General features: G+C 35.1%; 1 protein-coding gene across 3 annotated transcripts in view; it reads right to left on the bottom strand.

The window, feature by feature from the left end:
* Nucleotides 1-5,713: 5,713 nt before the first annotated feature.
* LOC100377540 (H(+)/Cl(-) exchange transporter 4-like) overlaps nt 5,714-17,172 on the bottom strand; it is a 59,240-nt gene continuing 47,781 nt past the window's right edge. For 2 of the 3 annotated variants that reach the window (XM_085497634.1, XM_078013166.2), the window contains 7 exons: nt 14,004-14,118; nt 11,423-11,518; nt 10,928-10,986; nt 10,460-10,567; nt 10,171-10,295; nt 9,953-10,047; nt 5,714-9,547 (listed from right to left, as the gene is read on the bottom strand). In XM_085497634.1, the coding sequence (XP_085353760.1) occupies nt 9,457-9,547; nt 9,953-10,047; nt 10,171-10,295; nt 10,460-10,567; nt 10,928-10,986; nt 11,423-11,518; nt 14,004-14,118 (689 nt within the window). In that variant the 3' untranslated portion in view covers nt 5,714-9,456. The remainder of the gene's footprint in view (nt 9,548-9,952; nt 10,048-10,170; nt 10,296-10,459; nt 10,568-10,927; nt 10,987-11,422; nt 11,519-14,003; nt 14,119-17,172) is intronic. The other variant, XR_014929072.1, reaches the window with a different exon arrangement.

Below are 17,172 nucleotides of genomic sequence, written 5' to 3' on the forward strand. Positions count from 1 at the left end.
CTGAAACTTTGCCAAGTTTTTTTTTAATAATGTAAATTACTGTGAATTTACTTTTACAATTTGGCTGAAGGAATGAATCAGTGAGAATATTGTTTTCCTGCATTTTACATTCAACTCATCAACAGTCAGTGGGAATAAATTCCATACAAAACAATCTAAATGTTATTTCAGCAAAAAATAATAAAATATTTTACAGTATGCTAATTTAGAATTAATTTAGATTTATCAGTAATAATGAGATGTCATTTTTCTCCATTCATTTTGACATCCATGGTGTCTTTAGAATGCGGGGGTGTTAAATACAACTAACTTTTGTATTAAACATCAACATGAAAGTGTGTAAACTAAAGAATTTTAAAATTAGTGCTAATAAAATTGGAGGTAAACTTGTTTAATATTACATATAAACTGCATAAAACATATCAACACCCAACAACCCCCCCCCCCCCTCCCCCCTTCCACCGAGCCTGGGAGTTATCATTATTTAGCTTGGCTATTAGGGAATTCTTATCAGAAATATTGTCCATCAGATCAGAAACTATACAGTTTTAAACAGCCGTGCATAACTTTCGTTTTTTTGTTCTGGGTTAGCCATTTTTCTTTCCATTTCTACTGTACAAGTAATCCCCTACCCCCATACAAATTTAGGTTCTCAAACTATGTGCAACCCATAATTTTTTAAAGTACCCCAGTTGTAAAACAAAAAACTATATCTAATATATTTCATTAAAACTGAGTTGAGATTCTTGAGAGACTAATTATTGCCACTGCTATACAGTAAATGGCAGAAAACTGTATCTTAGTTTCATTTATAAATACCTATTATTAACATTCATTCAAATATTTAATAATAATTGGCTTGAGAGCTCAACATTGTCTCCACCGTTAATGCATGCACAAGCCCTCAAGTGACAACAACGATGACCACCCACTTACAAATGAACCACTTACTTATTGGATAATGTTGAACTACCGAGGGAGGGGTCAACTCATTAACAAAACTCATGATGATGTCACCTCATCATTTCAGAATTGGTCAATTTTAATTTTACAAGTCCTTTAGATTTATACAAATTTATATTTATAAAACTCCCAGCTTTTTGCCAGCTAAGTATGTACATATGTTTGCATACTACAGTGTAGTAAAGTTCAGACAAGAGGGGAAATTCCAGAACTATATTTATAACAACACATTTAATAAAGAAAAGCAAACGCAACATCATCCTTGAACAAATATAGCTGAAAACTACATTGTATGTAAGCTAAACGAATAAAAACTAACGTGCAGTTTTTCTACAACAACCCTGCCAGTTTCCAAAGATTAAACACACAATGGGACTGTAAGCGCAACGAAGTGGGCGTGTCGATCACATGCAGTTTATAATGTCAGATGCAGAACGACAAACGGTGTGCACGGAGCTATGCTTTGTGACCTACCACCGGAGTGTTTAGCATGCCACCGGATATGAAGCCAACTACACACTCCACCGGACAACTTAACTCGATATGAAGCTAAAAAGACAGCGTCGGTAATAGTCCCCGTATAAGTGTTTATAATTTAAATATTAGTCATTTTAATTTGTGGTACGTCCAGAGAGCAATATGTCTAATCATGGTTTCCATGAGCATAATTTCGCGATTATTATTTCTGTTTTGTAAACTGTAAGTATTAAGATATTGCAAGCCACTGTCCCCGTCGGTGTTGAGAGATGGCCGGTCTTCACCGTGACACGCATGACTGAATGGCAAAACGCATTTCACCCATAATACTATATAATACACGATACGATATCAGCGAGATACTAACCAGACAATTTGTCAGCAAACTGCATTTAGATGACAATTTTCCCGTGGAACGTAAAATATGCCAGACGCTATTATTTTAACCACAATGCCTAGCGAAAGGTCAAACTTTTATTGAACACCCCAAGTATGTGGTTAAAAGCACAACTTACTGGAACGCGTTGAGGGGGTCCCTATATTGGGTAAATTTTTTACACACTATCAACATCAATGAAGGGAGCAAGGGGGCATAGCTGGTACAGGTTACAGAGAATAAAAAAGGCATTTTACGTTTTTACAGGTAATGAAATGAAAGTTTCATTCACAGTAAAAAATAGGTTTTTACACTTTACAAATACATTTTACATTTTTATAATATATTTGATAATTTGTGTTTAAGAATCAAAATTGGAAATTGCGTACGAATTGCGACATTTATTGTGGAAACTACTATATACGCTTGCAAAAAATAAGATCTTTGTACAAATTACGCAATTACCCATGTCTACAAATTTACGTTTTTTTATTTATTTAAATTAATATACAACGTTCATTTCTATCACACATATTGCATATTACACCTATTGCATGTGATTATAGACAATATGACCACATCAAACATGACACAAACAATGTTACCACTTATGTCAATCATGCCTACTATTAATCCAGCTATCAATATAATGTGAAATTCACCTGTTGAATACTCACCCTGCTGCAACACTAGAGGGCGCCAAGACAGTCACATTTTGCAGACTGGGCGCAGAAAAAAAAACACATGTCAAAATATAAAACTACTCCACTAGAAATTGCTATATGAGACATATATCATTATTCATTTAAAATTTTGTCTGTATAACATCTAAAAACTCATGTGCAAATGAATACAAATTCAAATCATTGATGTATTTAACACTTTTACAGAATATGCTCGATAATTATAAGAACAAATCCGCTGAACATTCAGGTTGAGCTTAATCTGAATTCGGAAAAATTGTGGTCTATTGCAAGTATCTTGTCTAAGTTGTGCAGTATGTGTTCTGACTATTACATGTCAACAAATTGACCAATGCAGTTTAATATTTCTGTTTATGAAGTTATTTGTGCGAGTAAGTCACCATGCTCTGTTTAGCCCTGTTCTATGTTGAATAGTAATGCCATGAAATTTCATCTACAACAGAATAGTTACAAAATCCATCTGTTTGAAAAGTTGCAAATCGGAAATTTACCTAAAGATACAATTGTGAAGTTCAAAAGTGGAAAAGTTTACTGAAACGTCGCGAAACTGTGGAGAATCACTTTAAGTGTGAAAGTAGCCTAAAAAAGTAGTATTCAAATTATGAGAGTCACTTTGGATGGTAGAAAACGAGAATATTTTTGAAAATTTAGAGAAGTTGTATTAAAAGTAGTACCGGTAGTCTTCAAATTACGAGTCGCTTTTGATGGTAGAAAAGTGGTACTGAATGTCATCAAAGCTCAGTACAAAGCTCCAAATTTCTAAAAGTCACAAAAGCAGTTCCAAAAAGAGTTGTAAACATTGCCTTATACATTACAAAAACAATTTTCACAAATCGAAACAGGATACAGGAAACTTGCCATAAGTATAACAAGAGTTTTGAAAGGCAAGTCACTTTGCTTGGTAAGTAACCAAGGCAATTGAAAGATTCTAAAAGTCATTTTTGAAGACAGGAAAAATTGCCTACACAATCGAAGACAAAGATTGGAGTGTCAGTTTGCAAAAATGAAAGTCAAAAACACAGTCTCTAAAGTTAGATCTACACATTGCCTGAAACCTTGTGGAACCCATTTAAAATAATCAAAAACTGAAAAGTCACATAAACGCAGCCTGCAAAGTTTGAAAAGCTAATTTGCAAAGAAAAAAGGTGCCTGAAATGTCATGACAACCATCCGCAAAGTTTGGGGTCTCGAAAGGTTTGGTTTTAAGGAAGGACTATTTTCTAAACAGTCTTACAAATCAGGAAAAGAATTTCCAAAAAGTCATGAAAGCCATCCAAAATATTCAGAGAGTTGGTTTGGAAGTTGATTTAAAAGTTGCTTTGGAAGGCAGAAAAGTGGTCTGAAGAGTCATAAAAACAGCCTGCAAAGCTTTGGTAGATGGAATAGTTGCCTGAAAAGTCATGAAAGTCGTACACAAAGATTGATGATTCACTTGACAAGAAAAGAAAGTTAATTTAGTCACAAAAGTAACCTTCAAAGGAATCAATTTGGCAGAAAGAAAAGCAGTCTGCAAAATTCCAAAAGTTGCTTTTGAAAAAGTCATGATCGCCGGAACATTCACCTTGAAAATTCAAGATGAGTCAAAAAAGTCATCTGCAAAATTCAAAAAGTTGCTTTAAGAAGCAGAAATGTCATAAAAACCATGTAAAACGTTTGGAGTCACTTTGGAAGACATGAAAGTTGCGTAAAAACTTATGATAAACAGTCTGCTAAGTTTCAAAAGGGCGAAAGGTTACCAGGAATCTACATGAAAGTAATTAAAAACCATCTGTAAAGTTCAAAATGACACTTTGAAAGTAGAAAAGTTGTCTTTGATAGTACCTTAGAAAAGCAGGAAATTTGTTTGAAAATTCATAAAAAATACTTGCTAAGAGTCACTTCGGGACACAGAAAACTAGCAAGAAAAGTCCTCAATGGAATGATTGAAAAGTCGCTTTAGACTGCAGAAATGCATACAGAAATCAAAATACCACTTTGAATGGCTTGAAAGTTGCCTGAAGTCACTAAAGTTATCTGCAAAGTTTGAAGAGTTGTTTTGGAAGACAAGAATTTTTCTGAAAAGCAAAAGTAGAATCAGGAAAGTTGCCTGATAAATAAGGCATGAGAATTGATTTGGAAGGCAGGAAAGTTGCCTGAAAAGTCATGAAAGGTGCAAAGTTTGAAAAGCAATTTTGAAAAGCAGGAAATTTGCCTCAAATGTAGCAGTCTGCAAAGTTTGAAAAGTCACCTTGGAAGGCTGAAAAGATGCCTAAAAGGTTACAAAAGCAATTTGCAAAGTTCCCAGTATTTCCTGAAAAACAGAAAGGCTGTCTGTAAAGTTAGGAAAAAAGAAATATTGCCTGAAGAAAGAAAAGCCTAGTGAAACGAGAATATTTTTGGAAAGTAGAGAAGTTGTATTAAAAGTCATAAAATCGTTTGTAAAATTCAGTGATTTGCAAAGGCTGAAATGTTAGTGATATTTTTGCAAGTTGGCAGCATATAAAACATGCAATTCGTAATTCATTGGGTATTCCAATATATTGAAAATAATAATAGGTAAGGAACGACTTCAAAAGATCGATGTCGGATAAAAAACTTATTTGCTTTAGTTTTGGGGTGGGTGGATTTTGACCTCAAAAAGTTTCCATCCTACAAAAACGATTTTATTTTTTAATGAAGTCAAAAAAATCTTGGAGTATTTGTAGTCCGTTTTTTTTCTATCCAATCATGGACAAAAATAACAGAAAATGAAAAAAAAAAACCCTCCAAGACGAGAAAATGGTTTGGTCCGAGTGTGAATATGTGCGTCAAATGGAGCTTGTTTTTCTTTGTTATTGGTGCATTTGTAAAGTCTTTTTACACCCACCCGACAACCAACTGCTATGCCATACTACTGTCCGATTATCAATTTGTATTTAATATTGAATGTAGTCTGACGCCATCATCAATATTTATCAATTAAGTTTCAGTGGGGGTGGGGGGGTTTTGGAAAAAACTAAAGGAATTCAGTTTTTTATCCTACATTGAACTTTTGATATTGTCCCTAATGGTGATACTTAATCAATATAATCCGATGTTTCAGGTGATGGCCTTTCTTCAGTAGGATCAGAATGTAGTAAATTAGTTTTTTTATATTTGATTGATCAGTCCTAACAACGTATCGTCTTATTCTAAGTTCTGTTTATAAGAATGGATTGGTGCAACAATTGAGATATTACATTGATAATTGACATTTATTGGCAAAAAGTTAACAATACATATACTTCATATATATATATATATATATATATACACGACATTCCAAGCTGCCTTACATTATATACTTGAGTGAACATTTTATATTTTGTTTTACTCATAAAATAACATCACAAATTTGTATACATATATACACCACATAATGAGAACTGTCAAGTTTAATGAGTTTGCCAAAATACAGTCCATAAGACAGAGATTAACAATACAGCACCAAACCAATCCATGTGTGTTTATAAGAAGACATTCTGCTTACATCTTGGCTTATTCAAGTCAATACACGCACTGAATACTTTGGCTTATGGACGAACACTGATATCAAGTTGTGTAGCTTCTTTTCATTTCTAAAATACAACAAAATATTATTGTGATAGGTAAATGCAACATGTGAAGGCAGCAATGCTTTCTCACTTGTTTTTATTACGCATTTTTTTTGGGTGTAATTCAGTCATTTTTAAACTGATTTGCGGTACCAGTATAGACTGGCAAAGTCAGGACTTTTTTTTGTTACAAAAAAACCATAATTGTCAATTTAGCTTTCTTAATCGCTAAAACTAGCGTGACTGCAAAAGAAATCCTGACTGGACGCATCTGCAGGCGACCCCCTGCATTGAAGTGAAAACTGGAGCGGAATCACTCCGGTGATTATGCTTATTAAAAGATGTTGACTAGCATTGACAACGAATCAGAGTGCAGCTATATACATCATCTCTTATCTTATCTATGGTCGTGACCTTTCACATATGAGGTCCCAATGATTTTGAATGACTACTTATATACATTGGACATTTAGATGGACTTGTTTTCAGTAAACATGGATGAAAGTATCGCCATTGCACTTAGAAAATTAAAGCATCCATCTCTGCGATCGAATCAAAATCAACCTAAAAAGGTCACGTTTACTTTCACACACCCACTCATGAATAATCAATGAAATCATGAATAATTAATAGCAGTCAAATGCCCGTAGATGCGTCCAGTCGGGATTTCTTTAGCGATCAGGTTAGTTTTCGTGATCACGCTAAAAGGAATAAAAGAGCAATTAATTATTTCTTTTTGTAAAACAAAAAAGAAGTCCGGACTTTGCCAGTCTAGTACCTGTACTACAGATTCACCAACACAGTCATATAGCAGCATCTTTTAATTGCACACAAACTTCACCAATTTTGCTTAGTAACAGGGAGCAAAATACACAAGAGTAAAATAACTATGGTTCAACTAAAACAAGATACTAAATCTTCTTTAACTGACCACCCAGTTAGCGTTCAGCCAATTTATGGTCAAAGTTCAGACAATTAAGGTAATTAATATGTAATTGTATGGCCTTATCCAGCCCAATATTCAATTCACAATAGCGTATTTTGCTATTAGCGTTAGCAGCAGTAAATCACTCCATATATGTACAAAAGTAAAAAAAAAATATCTACCCAGTAAATACTAATAAAAATCACTGCTGCAAATACTACAGTCAACATTCAGATTGGTTTTGACTGGTCAAGTGTCAAATTCTTGAGATATCAGTGCTGCAAGATTCCTGCACAGACAGACAAACACACAGTATTACAACATAAGCCCCCATTTGTGATAAACATAGCAGGAATTAAAACCCACCAATAAATAATACATGCATTTCAAAGCACAACAAAACAATTCATAATCAGCCGAAATACATAATTAATATTTAAACAATTATTTCACCCATATTTTTGGAAATTGACAAATCAGCAAGGCCATCAGCAATCATTTCTAATACTTCACTGGTTATCAACAATCAATTAAAATTAAAAAATTATTGCTGTTTTGCAAATACAAGAACTTTGTATAAACAAGATTTAAACAAAAGTTTCAGTACTTCCTCTTTTTTTTCTTTTTTTTTTTTTTTACAGATGGTTGGGTCCTTGGGTTATATACCATTGAGTCATGTATGTAAATAAAACACATAACTACTATAAGCATTATAACATATTACATTGACACACACGTGCTAATTTGTTATAAATATTAATATTTATATTTTGGGTCAGTATTTTCAAAAAGCAATGTGTATATATTTGCCATTTGAAGTAGTGCATTTGGATGAGGAGCTGGGAAACCTGTAATATTTACATGTATTAACATTGAACAATATATCTAAATGTACATTCAATAATGTGCCTATACTCAATAAATCAAAACAAATAATAACCCATGCAATATGTAATAATAATTGTTGGAGCTATTAATAATGAACTAAACAAAAACTTCAAAGTTTACAACAATGCGGTAATGTTGTCACCTGCGTAGGTTCTGATAGAAAACTTCATTTCAGAATAAGGACAATGGTTACTAGGATAGAGTAGAGCCAACAGTTACGTGGAAGAACAAGTGGTTAAAGGCAAGGGCCAATGATTACCAAAGAAAATCAATGGTTACAAGCAACGATCAACAGTTACCAGGCACAATCAAAAGTTACCAGGAACAATCAATGGTTACCAGGCACAATCAAAAGTTACCAGGCACAATCAATGGTTACCAGGCACAATCAAAAGTTACCAGGCACAATCAAAAGTTACCAGGAACAATCAATGGTTACCAGGCACAATCAAAAGTTACCAGGAACAATCAATGGTTACCAGGCACAATCAAAAGTTACCAGGAACAATCAATGGTTACCAGGCACAATCAAAAGTTACCAGGCACAATCAACAGTTACCAGGCACAATCAACAGTTACCAGGCACAATCAACAGTTACCAGGCACAATCAACAGTTACCAGGCACAATCAACAGTTACCAGGAACAATCAACAGTTACCAGGCACAATCAACAGTTACCAGGGAAAAGGTTAAAAAGGAAGACAACAGTTACCAGGGGAGAACAGGTGGTGGGCAGGAGAGGAGAAACTATTCTCTAGATTTTGTGGCTGTGTTTGTATAGCATTTTCTATTATACAGTACAACTATGAGCTTCATCAGATTAACCTACCAAGACTTGTGTTATTAAATAACTGCATACATAAGACCGGTTACAAGAAATATAGCAAGAATATACAGAAGTGAGAAGCTAGTGTGTTGACCCCCCCCCCCCCCCCAATAATATATTACATTTATGTAACCTGATAAATAAGCTACATAGAGGCATATGCTGAACATTGCCAAGTATGCAAAAATTATATGAAAATTATGTCATATGTTGAATTTCAGATGGGAAATAGGCTTTTATTGTGTATCTTATCATTTGCATACAATTTGAATATATGTCAAAGCAAGACAGAGGATGTGAATTAAAAAAAGCACCTCTTATTTCATTTTTAAATTCCTCCACTTCAGCAAGCAATTTGCATTGCTTGGCTTCTGCCAAGTATATAATAGTTTTAGCTATTAAGTTAAGTTTTCATAGCCAGCTACTATCTTATTTAGCCAATTGGAGATAATGGCTTAATTTCTTTTTGAATGATGATACTACTCTGTGTATGAAACTCCACGTTCATGATAACATAATTTTTTCCCCAGAATAAATCACATTTGGTAATCTGTCTGAGCCATTGATGGCAAAAGTGACAATTTTTGGTAAAATTGCTAAAAGTGAATCGGTGACGGGTAAGCGGAAGCCCACAATAGGAGCATCACAATATTCAGGGAGTCTAACTTGAACAAGCAGACCGACAAAGTGCTTAAGTTACTGCCTCACATACACACATCTGATAAGAATCACGACACGCAATAATCTAATGAAACATGATGGAGTCAGGATCTTGATTCTTTAACATTGCCCAGTGACGAAGAACATCTTTCTTTGTGATAATTCCCAGTAAACGTCTGAAAATACACAAGAGAATCATAACAAATAAAGAAGAAGTTCAGACTGAATTATCCATACTCTCATTACAGTATTATGAATTCACGTCGTAAGGAGGTAAAACAATTTGGGGTATAAACTGGACAAAATTTGCATTTTATCTTGTTTTCTATGTATAAGTGTCTCTTCATATCTTAATATATAATGTAACTGTATAAAGATTGATATATATTTTAAAGTCAAAATAGCTCCACTGTGTTGGATTAGCAACTTCAAAATGACTTGGTGAAATGTCCAGGTTGAAAAAAACGCAGCCTTTACCAGTTAATTTAACTGTTTTTATGATATTTCTATTCTGGTTGCTAGATATACATCAATCTAAATCTCCTAGCCAATGTTAGACATGTCAGTATAGTTATACTTACCCATTGTGAGTAACAAGACATGTCCGAAGACCTAATTTACGAAACATTTCCACTACAGTCTCCATTGGAGTTTGATCTGTCACTTGGAAAGGACTCTGGTAAAAATAAAATACAGGCATAAGTAATGACACTCATTAAAAAAGCATCAAATATCGACAACAATTCATACAACGTGCACCCTGACAATGTGATGTACCGGTAATCGGGATGAAACTCACCTGATCTAATATTTTCGTAAGTTTTAACGGTGAGGGCTGTCCTGGTAGCGAGTATCGTGGAACATGATTAGAAAAGAACACTTGTGACTGACTCACTACTTCTTCTTGGAATTTTCTGGCATTTGCTGAAAATTGAAAATACATGTACAAGTTAACACATCGTCTGTTGATGCAGTTTATCTCATTCATTTTTGTGGAGGCTTTTAGGAAGTTGTGTGTTAAAGTCATAAAAAATACTAATCTGTAATTTCTAGCACTTATATTGATACTTTGTGTAGGCAATACTCACCTAATGCAATAGTTAAATCTTTTCTTTGCACTAAACCAGAAAGTCTCTGTGATTCTTTAGAAACGACCATAGGATAGGCATTGTATGATGACTCAGTTGTTAAATTTTCTGAAAATAAAAAAAAGTTTTTCGAAATTAGGTAATGAAAAACCACCAACACATTATTCTGACAGAAATTAAACGTCCTCAGTGCAACATTTATCAGTGTTATATTAAAATAAAGACATGTTAAATTTCACCCACTCAATCACTCACATGATATTCAAATTAGTCAGAGCAATGTCTTGTTTACACACAAGGCCGACAGCATATGCATTCATGTAGCACAGTTTTAAAGTTTGATACTTAGCCTTGAATTATAGAATATAGAAACAAAACTATCTTATGCATTTAAACCTGTCAACACATGTCTGAGATATAACTGGACTGCCAGCAAGCCTTCAACAAACTGCTAAGATACCAACTTACCTAACTCTTCTACAGTCATACCTTCTTGGGTTATAACCGAAAGGGGAGGATCAGCTCGCCTGCAAGTATGTACAAACAACTATCAGACGCAAGTATAACAACCCCAAAACTTCACTTTTAAAAACACTGATTTATCACTGAAAAGCATAGTTAACAACTGTGGCCTTGCACATGGAGTTTCTTTTTCCCCTTCATCTAACATATACTTAAGTTGCCATAGTTGTTTTAACAGTGAGATAGGATGCTGAATGTATTTCTCAGTATCACTATATTTTTTAAATATAATGAAACAATTACAAACGTGCCATTGAAATTGGGTCTGTGTACTGATCTGATTAATGAATGAATAAAACTTCAAGATGCTATTGTTATTAAACAACTGTACTTCAGGTATAAAGTATGCTGACAACACACTGAAAGATTGTTTAGTGTCCTACTTGCAATATGCCAGTTTAATCATGTGATTGCAATCTAATCATTGATTGTTTAACGTACCTTGGTCTCATGACATCAGACGCTATCGTGCTGTGTACAAATTCCCTTTTACTATCAAGATAGGGATACCCATTCAGATAAATATGACCATCGTAACTATGACATCACTAAGGAGACTAGCTCACAGTATAATGAACAAGACATGTATTTAAAACAAAGGAATGTCACCTACACATGTGCAGGAATTGAGTCTTAAAGTGACGATAACAACACATACTAAAAATGCAAAGACTCATGGGTAAATGCTTGTTTGTAAACAATGACATGCTACGGCCATCTAACGCACGTGTAGGTAACAACTCCTCCCGCTTTGATTTGAGATAAATATTGCAGTTGACTATCAGGAAATTTCTAACAAAGTGAAATTGTTTTGTTTGATTTTTCTCATTTTTGTGTCACATTTTTCTTTCCATAATTTTGGACTGAATGAACATAATTTCATATTAGTTAGAGGTCTTGATAAAAATATTGACAATTTCATGTAGGTTTATTCATGACAAATGTGAACAACATGCACATACCGGTAATTTTCACATCCTGTAAAATTTTCAGTAAATTTTATCACCATTTTGAACCATACAGTTTTTGGATAGTGCTTTTAGTTTTTGACCAAACGGTTGGTCTATTTCAACATTCGATGTTGCAGAGGAGAAGACTATACAAAATTATTTTTGTCAACAAAAGTTGCCAATGGCACTCAAAGGGTCTTTGAGACCAATTAACAATTTCAGAAGATACATTTGAACTATATTTTGAAGTAATTTGGTACCCAGCCTTTACATATCTCAACAGGCATACAAAACACTGTGTTTGGTACCCAGCCTTTACATATCTCAACAGGCATACAAAACACTGTGTTTGGTACCCAGCCTTTACATATCTCAACAGGCATACAAAACACTGTGTTTGGTACCCAGCCTTTACATATCTCAACAGGCATACAAAACACTGTGTTTGGTACCCAGTCTTTACATATCTCAACAGGCATACAAAACACTGTGTTTGGTACCCAGCCTTTACATATCTCAACAGGCATACAAAACACTGTGTTTGGTACCCAGCCTTTACATATCTCAACAGGCATACAAAACACTGTGTTTGGTACCCAGCCTTTACATATCTCAACAGGCATACAAAACACTGTGTTTGGTACCCAGCCTTTACATATCTCAACAGGCATACAAAACACTGTGTTTGGTACCCAGTCTTTACATATCTCAACATGCATACAAAACACTGTGTTTGGTACCCAGTCTTTACATATCTCAACAGGCATACAAAACACTGTGTTTGGTACCCAGTCTTTACATATCTCAACAGGCATACAAAACACTGTGTTTGGTACCCAGCCTTTACATATCTCAACAGGCATACAAAACACTGTGGGAACAAGTTTGTACCCAGCCTTTACATATCTCAACAGGCATACAAAACACTGTGTTTGGTACCCAGCCTTTACATATCTCAACAGGCATACAAAACACTGTGTTTGGTACCCAGCCTTTACATATCTCAACAGGCATACAAAACACTGTGTTTGGTACCCAGCCTTTACATATCTCAACAGGCATACAAAACACTGTGTTTGGTACCCAGCCTTTACATATCTCAACAGGCATACAAAACACTGTGTTTGGTACCCAGCCTTTACATATCTCAACAGGCATACAAAACACTGTGTTTGGTACCCAGCCTTTACATATCTCAACAGGCATACAAAACACTGTGTTTGGTACCCAGTCTTTACATATCTCAACAGGCATACAAAACACTGTGTTTGGTACCCAGTCTTTACATATCTCAACAGGCATACAAAACACTGTGTTTGGTACCCAGTCTTTACATATCTCAACAGGCATACAAAACACTGTGTTTGGTACCCAGCCTTTACATATCTCAACAGGCATACAAAACACTGTGTTTGGTACCCAGCCTTTACATATCTCAACAGGCATACAAAACACTGTGTTTGGTACCCAGCCTTTACATATCTCAACAGGCATACAAAACACTGTGTTTGGTACCCAGCCTTTACATATCTCAACAGGCATACAAAACACTGTGTTTGGTACCCAGCCTTTACATATCTCAACAGGCATACAAAACACTGTGTTTGGTACCCAGCCTTTACATATCTCAACAGGTATACAAAACACTGTGTTTGGTACCCAGCCTTTACATATCTCAACAGGCATACAAAACACTGTGTTTGGTACCCAGCCTTTACATATCTCAACAGGCATACAAAACACTGTGTTTGGTACCCAGCCTTTACATATCTCAACAGGCATACAAAACACTGTGTTTGGTACCCAGCCTTTACATATCTCAACAGGCATACAAAACACTGTGTTTGGTACCCAGCCTTTACATATCTCAACAGGCATACAAAACACTGTGTTTGGTACCCAGTCTTTACATATCTCAACAGGCATACAAAACACTGTGTTTGGTACCCAGCCTTTACATATCTCAACAGGCATACAAAACACTGTGGGAACAAGTTTAAGGACTGTCAAGAGAAGATTAGGGCTTGAAATACTGGAACAAATGCATTGGTATAGTTGATGTCAAAGGATACATTCCTTCTCTTCCAAAGGCATCTCCAACCCATTTAGCTGTCATGACAGCAACCATTAACGGCACTATATATTGCAAACCACCTGTCAACTCAAACATTATGACAACCAACGACACTGAAAATATAAATTTCAATAATTAGTGACATTGTTTTATTGTTCAAAGATTGTTTAGTTAGCCCTATACTACAGCATGCAATTGCCATTCCTCCATTTTGAAAGGGTTCATTACATAGGAATTGTGTCACCCATACTCAAGTATGATACAAGTTACTGAAAACACTGAAATTCATTTTACATAGATATAATATTTGTACATACAAAAAAAAAAAATCAGGAATATAATAGTATTTTCACAAATACATGTAGATTTGATGCTTTGCAATAAGTTTTTATTAAAACCAGTGCACAAATTACAAATTCAAAGGGAGTGAATGTTGCAATGTGTGCAAGACTATGAAACTGCCTTGCTAGTTCTAAATTTGACTGGTTTTACAGTTTTTGTGCATAATTCATTAGGCATAATTTATTTGAATAAGTTTCTTTTTCGGGGTCGGAGCAATGTCACAGAATGTTCTACGTTGCTAAGACACGCACCACTGTGCATCTATTTCTATAGGCTCTGTGCAAGCTGCCGTGGAACGCTGATCGAATAGCTGGTGAAAATAAATAAATATGAAACAATCTCGAACAACCAAATTTATTTATGTTGCACATGTAGAGGTTGCACCGTTCAGATGTATCTCAAAAACTAGCCCGAAGCACAGTTTTTGACTGTTGTTTTCACCAGGGGGATGTTGCCAGGCTGTGAAAATGTTTGGTCCCGAGAATATAGCCATGCGTTTACCCTGCCATGTATTCGGTATTGTGTTTACAGTATGTGCTCAGCATTATACAAATTAGGAAAATTTATCCTGTTATTGTGATTTCAATAGTGTTAACAGTGAAGTGGTTTTATTTGAATAGAATATTATAATGTAAAATTTTATTGCAAGTTGGATGTACAATAATAAAGTGTGTAAAACAACCACTCAAGAGACTTCATTAAAGTACGGTAGTTGTTAGACAGTAGGTCTACATAAAAGTACGGTAGTTGTTAGACAGTAGGTCTACATAAAAGTACGGTAGTTGTTAGACAGTAGGTCTACATAAAAGTACGGTAGTTGTTAGACAGTAGGTCTACATAAAAGTACGGTAGTTGTTAGACAGTAGGTCTACATAAAAGTACGGTAGTTGTTAGACAGTAGGTCTACATAAAAGTACGGTAGTTGTTAGACAGTAGGTCTACATAAAAGTACGGTAGTTGTTAGACAGTAGGTCTACATAAAAGTACGGTAGTTGTTAGACAGTAGGTCTACATTAAAGTACGGTAGTTGTTAGACAGTAGGTCTACATAAAAGTACGGTAGTTGTTAGACAGTAGGTCTACATAAAAGTACGGTAGTTGTTAGACAGTAGGTCTACATAAAAGTACGGTAGTTGTTAGACAGTAGGTCTACATTAAAGTACGGTAGTTGTTAGACAGTAGGTCTACATAAAAGTACGGTAGTTGTTAGACAGTAGGTCTACATTAAAGTACGGTAGTTGTTAGACAGTAGGTCTACATAAAAGTACGGTAGTTGTTAGACAGTAGGTCTACATTAAAGTACGGTAGTTGTTAGACAGTAGGTCTACATAAAAGTACGGTAGTTGTTAGACAGTAGGTCTACATAAAAGTACGGTAGTTGTTAGACAGTAGGTCTACATAAAAGTACGGTAGTTGTTAGACAGTAGGTCTACATTAAAGTACGGTAGTTGTTAGACAGTAGGTCTACATAAAAGTACGGTAGTTGTTAGACAGTAGGTCTACATAAAAGTACGGTAGTTGTTAGACAGTAGGTCTACATAAAAGTACGGTAGTTGTTAGACAGTAGGTCTACATTAAAGTACGGTAGTTGTTAGACAGTAGGTCTACATTAAAGTACGGTAGTTGTTAGACAGTAGGTCTACATAAAAGTACGGTAGTTGTTAGACAGTAGGTCTACATAAAAGTACGGTAGTTGTTAGACAGTAGGTCTACATAAAAGTACGGTAGTTGTTAGACAGTAGGTCTACATTAAAGTACGGTAGTTGTTAGACAGTAGGTCTACATAAAAGTACGGTAGTTGTTAGACAGTAGGTCTACATAAAAGTACGGTAGTTGTTAGACAGTAGGTCTACATAAAAGTACGGTAGTTGTTAGACAGTAGGTCTACATAAAAGTACGGTAGTTGTTAGACAGTAGGTCTACATAAAAGTACGGTAGTTGTTAGACAGTAGGTCTACATAAAAGTACGGTAGTTGTTAGACAGTAGGTCTACATAAAAGTACGGTAGTTGTTAGACAGTAGGTCTACATAAAAGTACGGTAGTTGTTAGACAGTAGGTCTACATAAAAGTACGGTAGTTGTTAGACAGTAGGTCTACATAAAAGTACGGTAGTTGTTAGACAGTAGGTCTACATAAAAGTACGGTAGTTGTTAGACAGTAGGTCTACATAAAAGTACGGTAGTTGTTAGACAGTAGGTCTACATAAAAGTACGGTAGTTGTTAGACAGTAGGTCTACATAAAAGTACGGTAGTTGTTAGACAGTAGGTCTACATAAAAGTACGGTAGTTGTTAGACAGTAGGTCTACATAAAAGTACGGTAGTTGTTAGACAGTAGGTCTACATAAAAGTACGGTAGTTGTTAGACAGTAGGTCTACATAAAAGTACGGTAGTTGTTAGACAGTAGGTCTACATAAAAGTACGGTAGTTGTTAGACAGTAGGTCTACATAAAAGTACGGTAGTTGTTAGACAGTAGGTCTACATAAAAGTACGGTAGTTGTTAGACAGTAGGTCTACATAAAAGTACGGTAGTTGTTAGACAGTAGGTCTACATAAAAGTACGGTAGTTGTTAGACAGTAGGTCTACATAAAAGTACGGTAGTTGTTAGACAGTAGGTCTACATAAAAGTACGGTAGTTGTTAGACAGTTGGTCTACATAAAAGTACGGTAGTTGTTAGACAGTAGGTCTACATAAAAGTACGGTAGTTGTTAGACAGTAGGTCTACATAAAAGTACGGTAGTTGTTAGACAGTAGGTCTACATAAAAGTACGGTAGTTGTTAGACAGTAGGTCTACATAAAAGAGATTGGAATATTTTTTCTGG

Source organism: Saccoglossus kowalevskii, chromosome 4, assembly GCF_978046115.1.
Source record: "Saccoglossus kowalevskii chromosome 4, keSacKowa6.1, whole genome shotgun sequence".
NCBI lineage: Eukaryota > Metazoa > Hemichordata > Enteropneusta > Harrimaniidae > Saccoglossus > Saccoglossus kowalevskii.